The following is a 14,936-nucleotide window of genomic DNA, read 5'->3' as shown; positions in this document are numbered from 1 at the left end:
CAAGAGTTGATGTTTACAAATATTTTGAGTGATTAGTTGTACAAAACGATGTTGATTGCTCTTGAATTGAGTGCATTCTTTATTTGGATACCTGTACTAGACTTGTTATGCCCCTACTTGCTGGGTGCTTAACCCTGCATCATGATAAACAGGCCTAGATAAGTTATGTCTTCATGCAGTCTTCCAACTGGAGCAAAGTTGGCTGTTTATTAAGTGTACATGAACGCATAAAACCCACAATCCACGCAATTATTGTTCCACCACTGATTTTTTTAATTAGCCATGAGGCTTGTGCGGGTGCCAGGAGTGACTCACAAGGAAGCATTAGAACAGGAAAATAAATAACTACAGCATAAGGAAATAGTGACGCTGGATGTGTGGAAGGCTGTATAGCGTAAAACATCTGGGCTACATGCATCCTTATTCTGCTATTATTCATTTCATCAGTCATCGACAGGAAACACTGGTGGACTAAAATAGTCTCGATATTCTCAATATTCTTGCTTGTTTTCAAGTTGACCTTGATATTTAAAGTTTTGTAATAGGCTGAAATAAAACTAATATATTTAAAATCACTTCCTCCCACCAGTCATGGCAATTTTCTGCTCTTTCCTCTGATTATTTATCTTCACGCTTTTGGAGACATGTCAGTAATTTAACTCTTCCGATTCAGTACGTCACGTAAAGCCACCAATCACCCTGCTTGTTGTTATTATCTAGAAAGTGAGTTGCATGTTTGATGCCGTGCCAGCAAAAACGTAAAATCGCGTAATTGGTTACGCAGTGGAGTTTCTGTTAAATGCCTCTCCAGCTGGGATGACTCCCCCCTCAGCACTGAGCTCTGTCATCCCATAACACTGCTAGCACAGAGCGACCTTTTGGAACTCTTTAAAAGTTTCTGGTGAATTTTTAGGGGAGCTTCTTTTTCAGTCTGAAACATGTTTTGGTTGCTGTTATGCGCAATCGTAGCCTTTGCAGCCGTGCCGGCGGATGCGCAAATCTCCAGCCGTTATGTTGTCGGATGTCCTTCCCGGTGTGATAAGTCGATGTGTCCTCGGCTACCAGCGGACTGTCCGACAGGACAAACCCTCGACGCCTGCCACTGCTGCCCGGTGTGCGCCTCCGGTGAAGGCGAAGCCTGCGGCGGCAGTGGGAAGCTCGGCGACCCAGTGTGCGGAGAGGAGCTGGAGTGCTCGGTCTCCGGCGGGATTGCATACACTGTGACGGTGAGGAGGAGAAGCAAGAGTGGGATTTGCGTGTGCAAAACCACCGAAGCGGTTTGTGGAAGCGATGGGGTGTCCTACCGGAATATCTGCGAGCTGAAGAGGGTCAGTCGACGGGCGCAGAAATTGCAACAGCCACCTGTTCTTTTCATTCAGCGGGGAGCCTGCGGGAAAGGTAGAACTCACACTGTTTTGATCAAGACACCCTTAACCCAAAACACACTGAGATATTGATAATAAATAGGAGGGAGTAGATTCGACGTTTAAAGTTAATTGATTACAGTATAGTGTCAAGAATCATGAATAGGCTACTCTCTTTTGAGCGTTGTGAGCCAAAAACATTAGTTTTGCAGCTGAAATCAATCGTTGCACATTTTCTGTAACATGGTGTCATTTTTTGGCCGTTTTACCTTAATTATTTACAACTTGTTGTTGAACGTGATCCCATCATTCCTCACTGGGCATTTATTGTCTCAAGGTCGCACAGATGTTGTAGCTCAGCGCTGCATTCAGTGGCACACAATCCCCATGTGTCTGGAACCACAAGAGCAGCCATTCAAGTGCAGCCCTTGATCCTGCATTACAATTAAACTTGATCAGAGAGGGCTTTTCTTTTGTTTTGTTTTCTTTTTTCCCCCCATGGCTGAATGAAGCCACGAGTTATGCCCTGTTGTAAAGCTTGATGTGAACCTTAGGATTACTCTGGCATGCATGACCAGCAATCACATGACTATAATCTGGTTGATTCCTTTATGCCGTGTGGTCTTTGCCTGAAATATGTGCATTAGCTGAATAGAATGGAATGTCAAAACCTGATATGTATGATATAAACTGTTATTAAATATAACTGGAGATATATTTATAATGATAAATGGAAGTGTTTCAGTATGGACCTGCATTTTGTCATAGTGTCATGTGACAGGTATTTTGTGCTAATCAGTGAAGCTCACTTATAATGAGACTTCACTCTTTGCATCTGGTGCTCTGTGAAACAGCACAGTCCAAATGAGAATGCACATTCTGTACAAAATGAATCAATGAGTCATATATCATCATTAGTAGTGTAATTGTTTACAATTTATGCATGACATAAAACATCCAGGAATGAAAAAACGATCACTAGTGATGCTGCAGGTGGTAAAAACATTGTGTCCTTTACGGTTTTTACTGTTACTGTGTACGTACTTTTTTCCCCCTCAGATTTGGCAACATATGTGCACTTAAAAACACACAAAGGACAACATTCAACACCTGTTGCATCAAAGATCTATAACTTACCTCAAGGCTTGGAAACTTACTGAATCCACCCTGCCACAGCCCCCCACCACCACCCCAGCTTCTTCCTCTCTTCTCTTTTTGACTGTGGAAGTGTCTTTCACTCCTGGTCTGTGTTGTCACTCATAAATCACACTTAACAGTCACATGAAGGAATTCCTGGCACTAATTCCACCTCTGTTGAAGACTGTTTAAAACAGGCAGGAGACATTGAGGAAAACACAAAATTAGCAACCCATATTTTCGGGAAAGTTGTACATGTACATCAAAAACCATGTGGGCACAGTGGAAGGGCAGACTGCATCGCCACATTTGTTTGTCAGTCATGTAAGCAGCTTAAATGGTTAAGTCATTCCCGAGCAGCTAACCATGTCTGAAACTGAGCAAGACTGTGGTGAGTGCTATTGATTTTCCAAGACACCCTGTGAGAATTTCCATAGCTGGAAGTTGCATTTTATTTCGTGCATTAGATTTGTCCCTGTCCAGGCTGGTGCTGACTAAGACTGTAGCAGAAGCACATATTTTAAAAAGAAATGTCAACTTTAACATAAATTGTGAACAGGTCTGTTGACTCAGAATGTCAAGAGCTGACACTGAAAAGAAACTTAAACCCCTCTGAGTGCCTTGAAATACACCGCAACCTGGCCTCATGTTAAGAAAACATGTGAGCGCAGTTGCATGATGTCATTTCGTGTCTGGACAGTAAAGGCGTAGCTCATTTTGGGGGAAAAAAGAAAGAAAAAACTAGGCCAAAATTTGACTGTGACCTTGGTGTCATAGTTGTTAAAAATTATCTTTTTTTTTTTTTTTTTTAAAGTGCAGAAAAAAAACTTTTTGGCAGTTTAAAAGCACTAATGTGACACAGACTGACAGGAAAAGCGCTGAAGAGTATTGGAGATCAGAACTGAATCACTTGGTGCCTCTCAAACTGTGAACCAGAACTATGGAGGGGTTGCATGAAGGTGTGAACGTGAAGGTGAGGCTGACTTTCTTATAATCTGTTTAGACTTTAATCCAGTTGAAAACCCGACACCGTTTGTGCTGCTCATAATTCAGAGCTGATGTTGCAGACAGAATGTACTCTGTGACTCCAGCGAGTGACATCTGCTGAATACGCACATTCTTCAGCAACTTGTTTCAGCCACTCATGATGTTAAAACATCATTTTTGGGCACATGCACGTGACTTGTTTTTGTTGTTCTACTTGTCAGTGTCTGCTTTTGGTTCTGAATGTCTGCCTGTCTGCTTTTCTCATCTGTTCTTTTTCCTGTTTGATGTCTGTAATTCTCCTGCTTCCTTCATTCCTGTCTCTGCTAAACTATATTTGCTGCAGCCTCTTCCGTGCTCAGCCTCTTTTTAATGTCATCTAATACTGACCGCAACATAAGCACATTTGTGTATGTCCGAATTTCCTAAATTGCACTAATTAGAGAAATGTAATGCTTTTGCACCACACCAAATTGCTGTACCTCCATTCTTGTCTATGGGCCACGATAAGTGTTATTAAACACTGTACTGAATATTGCATTGGTTTAATATCTTTTAAAGGGTTAAAACCTGCTCTTGCAGCTGCTGTACTGATCGACATACATCATTTTCTAACAATAAAATGGGACATGGTTTTGAATGGGTTCTCCATGCTGCTCTAACTGCCCTGTTACTAACTCAGTGTGAGTGTTTCTGGTTGTATTATGTGCTTTCAACCTTAGATGGAGTTCACAATGGAAAAAATTAAGTTCACTGGATTAAAATAGGGTAAATTGAATCAATATTGGGAATGGAAAAATTGGGTTAATTATAATCACTCAGTGAGTCATTTGAAACAGCTGCCAGTGTGTCATTGTAGTATTATAAACAGCGGCAAAGCTCAACTGTATGCTTTCATAACTGGGGAAAAAAGCCCCATCGAAACAAAATGATTCATGGTCTTAACACTGTAGCAAGCTCATATGTTCTGAATCATTGAAGAAGTACAGCGAGCCAAAATCAATGACCTACTGGAAGTAATTTTATAATAACATATGCACTAAGGCGCATACTTGCCATACTTTTTAAGGCCAAAGAGGGGCCATACTATTTACATTTTATTGGCTTTTTTTTAAACAATCAGTACTGTCCTTTGACAACAACCCATTTGACGTAGCTTTACTTGCTGACCTTACTTTCTTTTCACTGACTGGTTCCTTTAATCCTCTATTCCACCTGGCACACCTTGTATGCGGGCTATACACCCTTCCCCTCACTATTCTCATGCTAATGTGGAGTGAAAAGAGTTAATTTATTAAACATTTCTATCTTTAAGTTAATGATTTACTCTAAACTTATTTTGGCTCTTTCAGAGCTTATATGAGTTTCCCCTTTGGTTAGTTAAATTACCTTTGATCTAAAGGAAAACAAACCTAAAATTCCGGAGAATAACTGATGGCTGTGTTCTTTGCATTCCGACCGGATGTCCATGCTGATAACGATCCTTTCCTTTGCCCCTCCTTCTTAACATATCTGAAAGATTTGCTAGTGCATTAGCTTAATTCCAGCTGGACTGAATCCACTTTGTTCACATCTATGTTTTTTCATTTCTTAAGGTTTTTTCTTGGGAGAACACAAATCGTCTTTTAGTCTGCAGGAACCAATAAAACGAAGGGTCCTATGCATGGGAAAGCTGAAGAAGAAAAGACACCCTGACCTGTAGCTCGTGTGTTGAGTGGGGAGGGGTAATGGATGTATGGGATTGTGAGGTTAGGGGGGGCTTTGAGTGTGTATGTTGGGAGGGGAGAGTACTTTTAAATTAGGTTCCTTTTAATAAATGTTGTTTTTGAATGGTTTTCCCCACATAATGCTTGAACTGACTCCAAAAAACTCTTTCCGACATCTGATTATTGTTAATAGATACTTAAATATTATGAGGCTTTCATTAGCAGTTACCACACTTCTCAATATGTCTTGCATATGGGTGAAATCTTAACTTCATCAGGTCACAGAAACTTAAAGCAGGTTTATTACTGTTTTTATGTCAGTATATCATTTAAATTGTGTGGTGAGAGTGTGTATACGCTTCTCTGTCAGGATAAGTTACTGCTTAGTAGGAATGCCACCCTCCCACATAAGAACAATTTTGTTTTTGGACTGCTTAAAAATCTAAACACCACATCCACTCTATATTACATGCAACTCACTTGACCCATCCCCACTTTTACCTTAAGTGCCATCTCCAAAATATCTGCTGAATAGCAGCGTAATGTCTGTGATATTGACAAGACTGTTCATAAGTCTCAGTCTGCCATTGCCCTGAAACTCAAGTGATATTTTGTGGTGTGCTGCTAATCATTAACATTTACAGTATTACTGTTTATCATATTATCATACTACTTTTATAGTCAGTAGTTATTTCTGCTAATGCTTTCCTATAAACCGAAGCAATTAGACTAAGTGTCTGACAGGGTGAGTCGGAGTAACAAGAGTGTGTACTTGCTGTTACACCAAATATATCGCTTCTTAATTTACCAAGTGTGAAATACTCCACTTCCAGTTTACTTTCTATAAAGTTGTTTATGCGTCTTTGGTGCACACAGATATAGTCACCAGCCACTTTATTACACTTGTTAGTACAAGTTTGGGCCTCATTTTTCTTTCAGAACTGCCTAAACTCTTTGTGGCACAGACTCAACAAGGTGCTGTAAACATTCCTCGGTTTATGGCATCACATAGTTGCTGCATATTTGTAGGCTGCACATCAATAATGTTGCATCACATTGCGAAGGTGCTCTATTGGACTGAGATCTAGTGACTGTGGAGGCCATTTGAGTACAGTGAACTCATTGTCATGTTCAAGAAGTCACTTTGAAGTGATTTGAGCTTTGTGACATGGCATATTATCCCGCCGGAAGCGCCCGGAACAAAAATGGGTACACTGTGGGCATAAAGGGCTGGACATAGTCAGCAGTAATGCTCAAATAGTGTGTGGCAATTAAACAATGCCCCCTTGGTATGAAGGGGGCCAAAGTGTGTCTAGAAAATATCCCCCACACCATTACATCATCAGCCTGAACTACTGATAGAAAGCAGGGTAGATCCATGATTTCATGGTATTTACACCAAATTCTGACCCTACCATCCACATGTTGAAATCACATGTCATCGGATAAGGAAACATTTTTCCAATTTTCAGTGTCCAATTTTGAAGACCCGATTTGAACCGTAGACTCAAGTTTCCTGTTCTTAGCTGACAGGAGTGGCACCCGGTGTGGTCTTCTGTTGCTCTAGTCCAGGGGTGCCCAATCCCGGTCCTCGAGAGCTACTATCCTGCAGCTTTTAGATGCATCCCTACTCCAACACAGCTGAATCAAATGGTTTGATCTCTTCAGCATGCCATCATGTTTGGCAAAGGCCTGATAACAAGCCATTCATTTGATTCAGGTGTGTGGGAACAAGGATGCATCTAAAAGCTGCAGGACGGTAGCTCTCGAGGACCGGGATTGGGCACCCCTAGTCCATCTGCTACATCAAGGTTCAATGTGCTGTGCATTCAGAGATGCTCTTCTGCATACTCTGTTTGTAGTAAGTGGCTATTTGAGTTATTGTTGACTTACCTATCAGCTCAAAGTAGTCCGGCCATTCTCTGTGCTTTGCCATCAACAAGATGTTTTCATCCAGAGAACTGGATTTTTTCTTTTTCTTTTTTCCCAGCAGATTCTGCAGTTTCTGAAATAAACAGACCACTCCATTTGATGACAATGACTATGCCACATACAAAGTCTCTTAAATCCCCCCCCATTTTTATATTCAAGTTGAATTACTTTCAGCTGGTGTCACCATGTGCACGTGATATGTGACCGACTGGTTAGATATTTGCATTAACAAGTACTTAAACAGGTATACCTAATAAAGTGGCAAGTGAGTATATATCTCTATATGATCAATCTGCATGAAAAATGCTTTTCAGTCTATCATTGGTCATTCTGTTATTATATGCCTATTATATGTGTTTATGTTGGTTTTGTCGCCTATGAGGAAAAACGCTATGTTACTTGGATTTCTAGTTCAATCTGCTTTTTGAACTAAAAAGCCATTTGCCTTGTTTATTAGTGACCTACAGCTTACTTTTACATTAGCTTCTAAATGATTGCCTTTAGGTAATCTCCAAATAGCTCCTGCGGGCAAATTATGCCCATTAAATTTGCATGCAGTTATTTTGAAACTGCATGCAGTTTCTGAGTCTATTATAATGTACTCTGTGACACCCTAAACAAGCCCATTTTCAAAAGAAGTTGAACGCACCACTTTTCACACCATCAAAAGCATGTCCTCTTTTCTTTCCTTATAATGACTCTAATTAAATGTATAAATGTCACACACACATAAGCTGTTTAGAAAATTACCTTGCAATCACAGATCCCATCTTACTATAGCAGCAGTTCAGCAGATGGAGAGGTTTTTCGTGAGCAATACTTAGATGAGACAGTGATCAGAAGCCTTTAAATCCCACTTTCTCTCCACATATCAAGATGAATCAGTCACGTTTTGGCATCTAGACGCTTCTTTTCAGTTTCGCTCATAAGTCAACTTAATTTTCCAACAGTAAAGTCTTTCTAAGCTTCAGCTGTAAGCTCAGTTGAGCAATGAAATGATCTATCTCACTATATAACTCAGGAGAAAATGGCTGATTCATGACATCCTGTCTCTACCAAATCACCACCACTAGGCCTATAAGTTTGCTATCATCACACTGGCATTGTAGTGGCAGCAGAGTGTTCCTGGTTTCCGCATGTGTGCAAGGAGGCCTCACTCATTATAACATGGTGAAGTGGAAGAGACTGGGAGCCTGTTTGTGCACTCCAGAAACAACACAGATTCTGGACCCCGGGCCCTGCTTTCTCTCACAGTAATCCTATCAGAGCTGACCACGAAACCCCCCGGGTTTGAAGCTAGCAGGGAGGAAATTACTCCAACATTTCCATCTTTTCTTCATACTATTGCAAGAAGGTTGTTTGGCCTTTATAATGTTTAATACTTGATTTAAAGTTCAGGAAAATATATGTCGGGGTTGGGGGAAAAAAAGGGGTTACATTTATTTATGAGCAACTTGGTTTTCTTTTTTCTTTCAGTGGCTTTTAGCTCTAAGAATAGCATTTGGTACACCGTATACCCAGAAATAATCATCAAGCATTTGATGGATTATAGTAAAATTCTGCACAGGCAATCTTAATCGCCAGATGCCCAGAAACCTGCTAACTTTGGTGAGCCCCTCGTTTGTCCTTTCATTACAATATGAGGTGGGCATCTGAATTTTTTTAGAGAAATAGCTTGACAATTATTAGCAGGACTGAAATGGATTTCAGTACATACATCCGTGAGGTGAAAAACTCCACAACTCAAAAAATTTCTAGTAAAATTATTGATTTGGATTATTGATTCATGATGCTCAAAGGGTTTATCTTGAAGGAATTTTCACCTCAAAATGTACTTTATATGTTTTCCTCCGGACTGTAGCACTGTTCATTCATCTAGACTGTTTTGGTGTCCAGTTTCGGACATATTGGCACTTCACTTTAATTTATTAGAAATAAATGATATTCCTTGTGCTTAACTCAACAACAGTGTCTCTTTCCAAAGAGCATGACCTTACTGCCGTTGTTAATATTTAATAACATGAGCAAAAAATCCATAAACCTTACTGCAAGTAAATTCATGTAGAACTGTTTTCTGTCCACATCCAGTGTAAAGGAATTTGAATTACATTACAGCTCAGCTGAGGGAAAGTGGGAGGACAATATTACCAGAATCACTACTACTGTGAGCTTCTTGTCGCAGGTGTGCATGCATGCATCTTTCTGTGTTTATGATTCAGTTAAAAACATAACAGTTTATAACCAAGGCCCACTTTTTCCTGAGCTACCATTGTGAAGTGTCTGAGCATTTTAGCTTTTAGAACTGGAAGTGCTGGAAGGGGTGGGTCCAACATGGAAACCACATACTCATCAGGAAAGTGTTAATCCAAGTAATTTTCCTTATGACTTCTTCCAGCAGGGGTTGGTAATTCGTTTTTCCAAGGGGCCTCATGAGAAACTGTTGTGAGCTGTAGTGAAGGGCCTCTCCGATAAGTTAAACTCAGTTCTGCTCATTGTTAATTTTATGTCTTCATTAACTTTTCAGTGTGGCCCACTGCAACAGTCCACTAGAAAGAGATCTGGTTTAAGTCACTTCTGAATTGGCGTTGCTTTTCAGATACAGAACTGATCTGTATCCATCTTTTATCTTCAGTTTATAAATACGGTTGCTAGCTAACAGAACACTTTCACAGCTAACAAACTCCCGCTAAACAAATTTTGGTGCTTCACTGCGACCACCAAGACTTCAACCACATGCAGAAGAATTTACTTCCTGCAGTTTGTCAAATGTTTGTGGACTGTACTTTTTAATGGTGTTCCATACAGCAGCATGATGCTCATTAAATGCTGGTGTTAGCTTAACTGCAACTCAAGTGTCTCTTTGTTGTTTCTTTACCCTTCAGTGCAATCACTGATATCCAGGGGATTATACTTTTGCAATTTCTGTCATCTAGGAGAAAGTAATGACTGAAAATTGTTCTTGTGAGACAAAATAGTTCAAAGTACGTGGCAAAATAACAGCTTATGGATGGAAGGATGAAAAGCAAAGAGGGAAAGGTTGGGGACGTCTTGATTCATAGCCTTGCTTAAACTGTCATTTGAGTAGGATTTAATGAGCAGGTAAGTCAGTCAGCATTTCCTGACTTACCAAAGCTGGATGGGTGATTCAGTGAATTTGGCAGTCCCTTAACATACAGTGTCACACTGTCTGTGTGTTATACTTGACAAATGAGCTGCGGATGGTTTTAGAACTGCTCTGTTTTCACCCTTAACCATGGGGTAAGATAAGGGTAAATGTCAGTGTGAAGTGTTTATTTGTAAGGTTTATTACCAGACTCTGTAAATGAGTGAGTACATGTGTGTCAGACCTAGACCTAGACAGTCTCAACCGCAGATGAACTGTCATCTGTTCTTTTCCCAGATGTGTTATGATGAAGGGTAGTTTAATGTGTTGGTTCTCTATCCTCACACAGCTCTTACATCATGCAGTATTTCCATGCATCTTTTGTTTGTTTTTACCAGGCTGACATCCTATTTGTGTATTTGTGTGTGCATGATGTATTTCCAGCTCAAGACAATCCAGACAGCCCGAGGCACAAATACAACTTCATTGCCGACGTGGTGGAGAAAATTGCTCCGTCTGTGGTTCACATTGAACTCTACCGCAAGTATGAGCTGCGTACCTGTGTGTCTGTGCTCGGTGCTGGGGAGGGGCAGACTGAAAAACCCTAGAATTTACAACCTACCTGTGTACTTAAACACACTGCACCAGTTGGTAGAGCACCTTATTCTCAAGTTTAGTCTTTCATCTTCTTTTTAAAAATCATCCGACCAGATTTTTGTGCTTTTTAATCTCTGCTTCTTGTTCTTTGACACTTTGATTCTTCATCTGTCTCATCTCTCTTCTGTCTGTCACCATCACTTGTGAAGTGGTTTTTTTGAAGGTCAAAACCCTCTGATTTTCAGATTTCTGTCTCTCCTTCATCTGTCGTTGTTTCACTTAGATCTGTCTCTTGTTTTATTCATCTCTCCAGCTTAGCTTTATATACTCACCTTCTTACTGTTTATATATATATATATAGTATACATACTTTTGGTTTGCATTTAACACTTCTATTACACCATGTACTGCTTTATTTTACTATTCTGGAAAAACTGTTAAAGGGGAGAGGAAAGAATACCAGTAGTCTAACCTTTTCCTACTCTTTCCTAATGTCTCCCTTTCTTCCCTCCACAGGATGACTTATTCCAAGCGTGAAGTGGCAGTGGCCAGTGGTTCTGGTTTTGTTGTGTCTGAAGATGGCCAAATTGTGACCAATGCCCACGTGGTGGCCAATAAACACAGAGTGAAAGTGGAGCTAAAGAGCGGCGCCTCCTATGATGCCAAAATCAAAGACGTGGATGAGAAATCAGACATCGCCCTCATTGAGATCGATGCACCGGTTAGTTAAAGTGTCAGACTTCTAGAAACCTTGCAAAATTTAGAAGATGTGGTAGTTAGAGGTGTTCTCAGTGAACACCATTAATTTTTTGTTCGCTTTTGTTTTTCTTGCTTCGTATCTAAGCAAGCACACCATAAAAGGAATAGTTTTAAATACTGGAAATAGTCCTCATTCACTTTCCTGCCAAGAGTGAGATAAGAAGATCAAAAAGACCATACATCTGTCTACATTAAACATTAAGCAAGAGCCAGATGTGCTGATTAGCTTTGTTTTCAGTGTAAAGACTTGGCAGTAGAGACTCAAAGCAGTCATACACTTGGCTTCTGTTCGCCAAGAAATAATATGAGCATTTAACTACTTGTTCATAGTTATTTGACATTTCTATTTATGTACTGATTAAACAAACGAGACAAATGTATGCTTTCAGTATTTCTCTGACAGTCTTTATGCGCATCTAAGCTAATTGCCTTTTGGCTTTTATTCTTAGCTAGCATGCAGACATGAGGGTGTTATTGAACTTCTAACAATATCTAATTTTCAGCTATAGAAGTATTTTCTAAAATTTCATGGTAAGTTTTTAATGATTTCTTTGAACTATCTGTTTTGCAGGGTGCAATGACTGTACATGTACATGTTTAATGACTTTAAATTTGGTGCACAAGTTTGAATTTATTTGGGATTTTATGTCATCCACACAGGGTCAGAATTATACAGGCTCAACTATATACAAACACCCCTATTAATATGTGGTTAATTTCCCTTAGCAAGTTTCACCTTTTGTTCTCTTGCTGCTGTGGCCAAATATCAGTCTTTGTCTCGTCTGACTGTAAAACGTTTCTCTAGAAGACATGTGGTTAGTGCATGTTGGCAGCTGCAAATTTTAGTCATGCTTACTGTTGTTGCAGGGCCTTCTTTCCTGGTCAGCCCCCTATTGGTCCATGGTGGTGTAAAACTTTCTTTTCTATGTACAGTAAAGCTGGTGTTGCAGTAGTTTCCAGTTCATGGCAGGCTTGTTTTCTTGGTATTTCCTGGGTTGTTTTTAAGCATTTTAACCAATTTTCTCTCATCTGAGGGTGACACTTTGGCTCTTCTTGCAGACTTTGGCAAAGTTGTCACAATTCTGATTAACTTATACATTTGTTTGAACTGATGATCTTTGAATATCCAGTATTTTAGAAATGGCTCCAAGACACCTTCATAACTTGTGTAAAGCTGCAATTCGTCTTCTTACATCTTTGCTGAATTCGTTGGACTCTCCCATTGTTCTTTTTTCTTTTTTTTTTGTTCTGAGTATTGGTCAGCATTGATCATTGAGTCAAACAAATCCTTTTTATCCTGACAAAGACAAACTACCAGCTGCAATGAATCATGATCACTGAGAAGTTAGTAGACCTTGGCCTTTTCTTTAACTTTTCAAGTTAATAGATCCTTCAGAACCTTCAGTCACTTATTAAATGATTTAAGTAAATGTATTTATGTATATATTTGACTTTTGACTGTAGTGATAAAATCTGAACCAATTCTTGTTTTTTAAAATGCTGTACAATTATTCCACCATTATATTAGCATGTTTTCCATGCCCTTGATGACTGTACATAAATGTCCCACCATATCTGTTTATCTAGTCCCATACTGCAGTGACTGTAAAGGGAAACAGCTTTTACAAAATTACAGACATACCTTTGTGTGTCTATTGCCATATATGTACAAGTCTCTGAATTGGTTTCACTGAGTACTGTACTGAGTTCATTTGGCCAAATTAAGGCTTGACAAATAAGCATTTATCCAATGAGTCCTGAGTTAGTTGAAGTGAAAAAGTCTGCAAAGGTATTTTTGACCAAGCTTTCTGAAGTCACAGCCAGCACAACAGAATAAAAATATTAACTCACGGTTTTGTAATTCTCCCATTAAACTGCTGTTAAAAAACTATTTTGTTGGTTTGGCGATTCAAGTCTGGAATGACAGTGTTCCAAATTTAGCCTAGTACTCAGAGTGCAAGTGAAGCAAAGTGAGCATGCAGGTGCAACCAGATGGGTCTTTAAAACACAGCTGGCTTGCAGTCAGTCCAGATCTTGTTAGTGTTCATACACAACAAGCTGCAAAAACAACTAACAGATACTACAATGCTCGTTTCACAACCAATTTGCAGAGACACTCACTTATTCCTGGCAGGTAAAAATCTATGGATGGTGTTGATATTTAAAGGAAAACGCATTGCTTTGTAGCACATATGTTTGTTGCATTTTCTCTCCAGTTCTCTCAATGTCCCTATCTGTCTGCGTTTTTGTCTGTCTACTGGACCAGAGGGATCCACGTTGCATGTTAATCACAGCCAGTCATGTGAAGGAATGTGTGGCAGAGAGCCACGGCCTATTGACTGCGAATCATAGCAGAGCTGCATTAGGGAGCTCACTCTCATGGCTCTGTGACACAGCTGAAAAGTTGGTCACGATTGCAGAGTGAGGTGTGTTACAAAGACCCCCCCCAACCACCCTTAAGTCTGAAGAGGTTGAAGCATTCAGGTTTTGTTCGGTGCACAAATTGAGCAAGGAGTGCAGAAAAGAGCAATGACATGTGCTTTGTATTTGTTCATTCTATGATAAAACCTGTTCAGTCTGTTGATGACAGTCAGTCTGGTCTTTATTGAGGGGGATTTCCCCTGTTTGTTTGCAGCACATGGTCAGTGGCTGTGCAGATTCAGGAATGACTGGTACTTATAACATGTAGTAACATAAAGATATAGGCCGTTTAAGAATCTTCATCATCATAGAAACCTTTCACTGCACATGCATTTGAAACATTTCGATGCATCAGACTTTTTCTTGATAAACACCAAACTGCTTTACTAAAAATTGCCTGCAAAATAAGAAGCAGGTAATTTGAGTAGGTTTGCTGTAATTCAAGACATTCAACACTATGAGTATGAAGTGTTTGTTTTATATGAAGCCAGAATGAGTTATCCAGACCATGTGTCAGCGATGAAGCCCCAGAAGACCTGTGGTCACTTTGCAAAGGCACCATTATTTAGATTTTTATTTGGAACTCGGATTTCTGTTAATGTGCAGAACTTAGCGTGTGGAACTAGTGAGAGTTATTAGATGGAAAATTAGACGATGAGTCTGTTATAATGTGAGGGCGGGAGGGCAAGCAAAGTTGGTTTGCATTAAAAGGGACATTGAAACCATGCAGAATAATTACCTCGGGTTGTTTAATTATAGCACCTAAAGTGTAATAACCACATATTTCAACTTCATAATAGTCTTCTTTTATTACCACAGTTTTAGACGACAGAGTAATGTCAACATAAAATCTGAGGTATGAATAGGAAGACTTCAAATAAGCCATTGTGATAGTAGCCAAAGGTTAGTGAAGCCTCCAGCACAGCAACTTAA

General features: G+C 39.7%; 1 protein-coding gene across 1 annotated transcript in view; it reads left to right on the top strand.

Moving 5' to 3' along the window:
* The first annotated feature begins 159 nt into the window (after positions 1-159).
* The window catches only part of LOC113034943 (serine protease HTRA1A-like), a 28,531-nt gene continuing 13,754 nt past the window's right edge, over positions 160-14,936 (top strand). Inside the window, exons 1-3 of the mRNA XM_026190126.1 lie at positions 160-1,398; positions 10,671-10,770; positions 11,340-11,544. Of these exons, the coding sequence (XP_026045911.1) occupies positions 939-1,398; positions 10,671-10,770; positions 11,340-11,544 (765 nt within the window). The 5' untranslated portion in view covers positions 160-938. The remainder of the gene's footprint in view (positions 1,399-10,670; positions 10,771-11,339; positions 11,545-14,936) is intronic.

This window comes from Astatotilapia calliptera, chromosome 13 (assembly GCF_900246225.1).
Source record: "Astatotilapia calliptera chromosome 13, fAstCal1.2, whole genome shotgun sequence".
Classification (NCBI taxonomy): domain Eukaryota; kingdom Metazoa; phylum Chordata; class Actinopteri; order Cichliformes; family Cichlidae; genus Astatotilapia; species Astatotilapia calliptera.
This window is presented reverse-complemented; position numbering and strand designations above follow the sequence as displayed.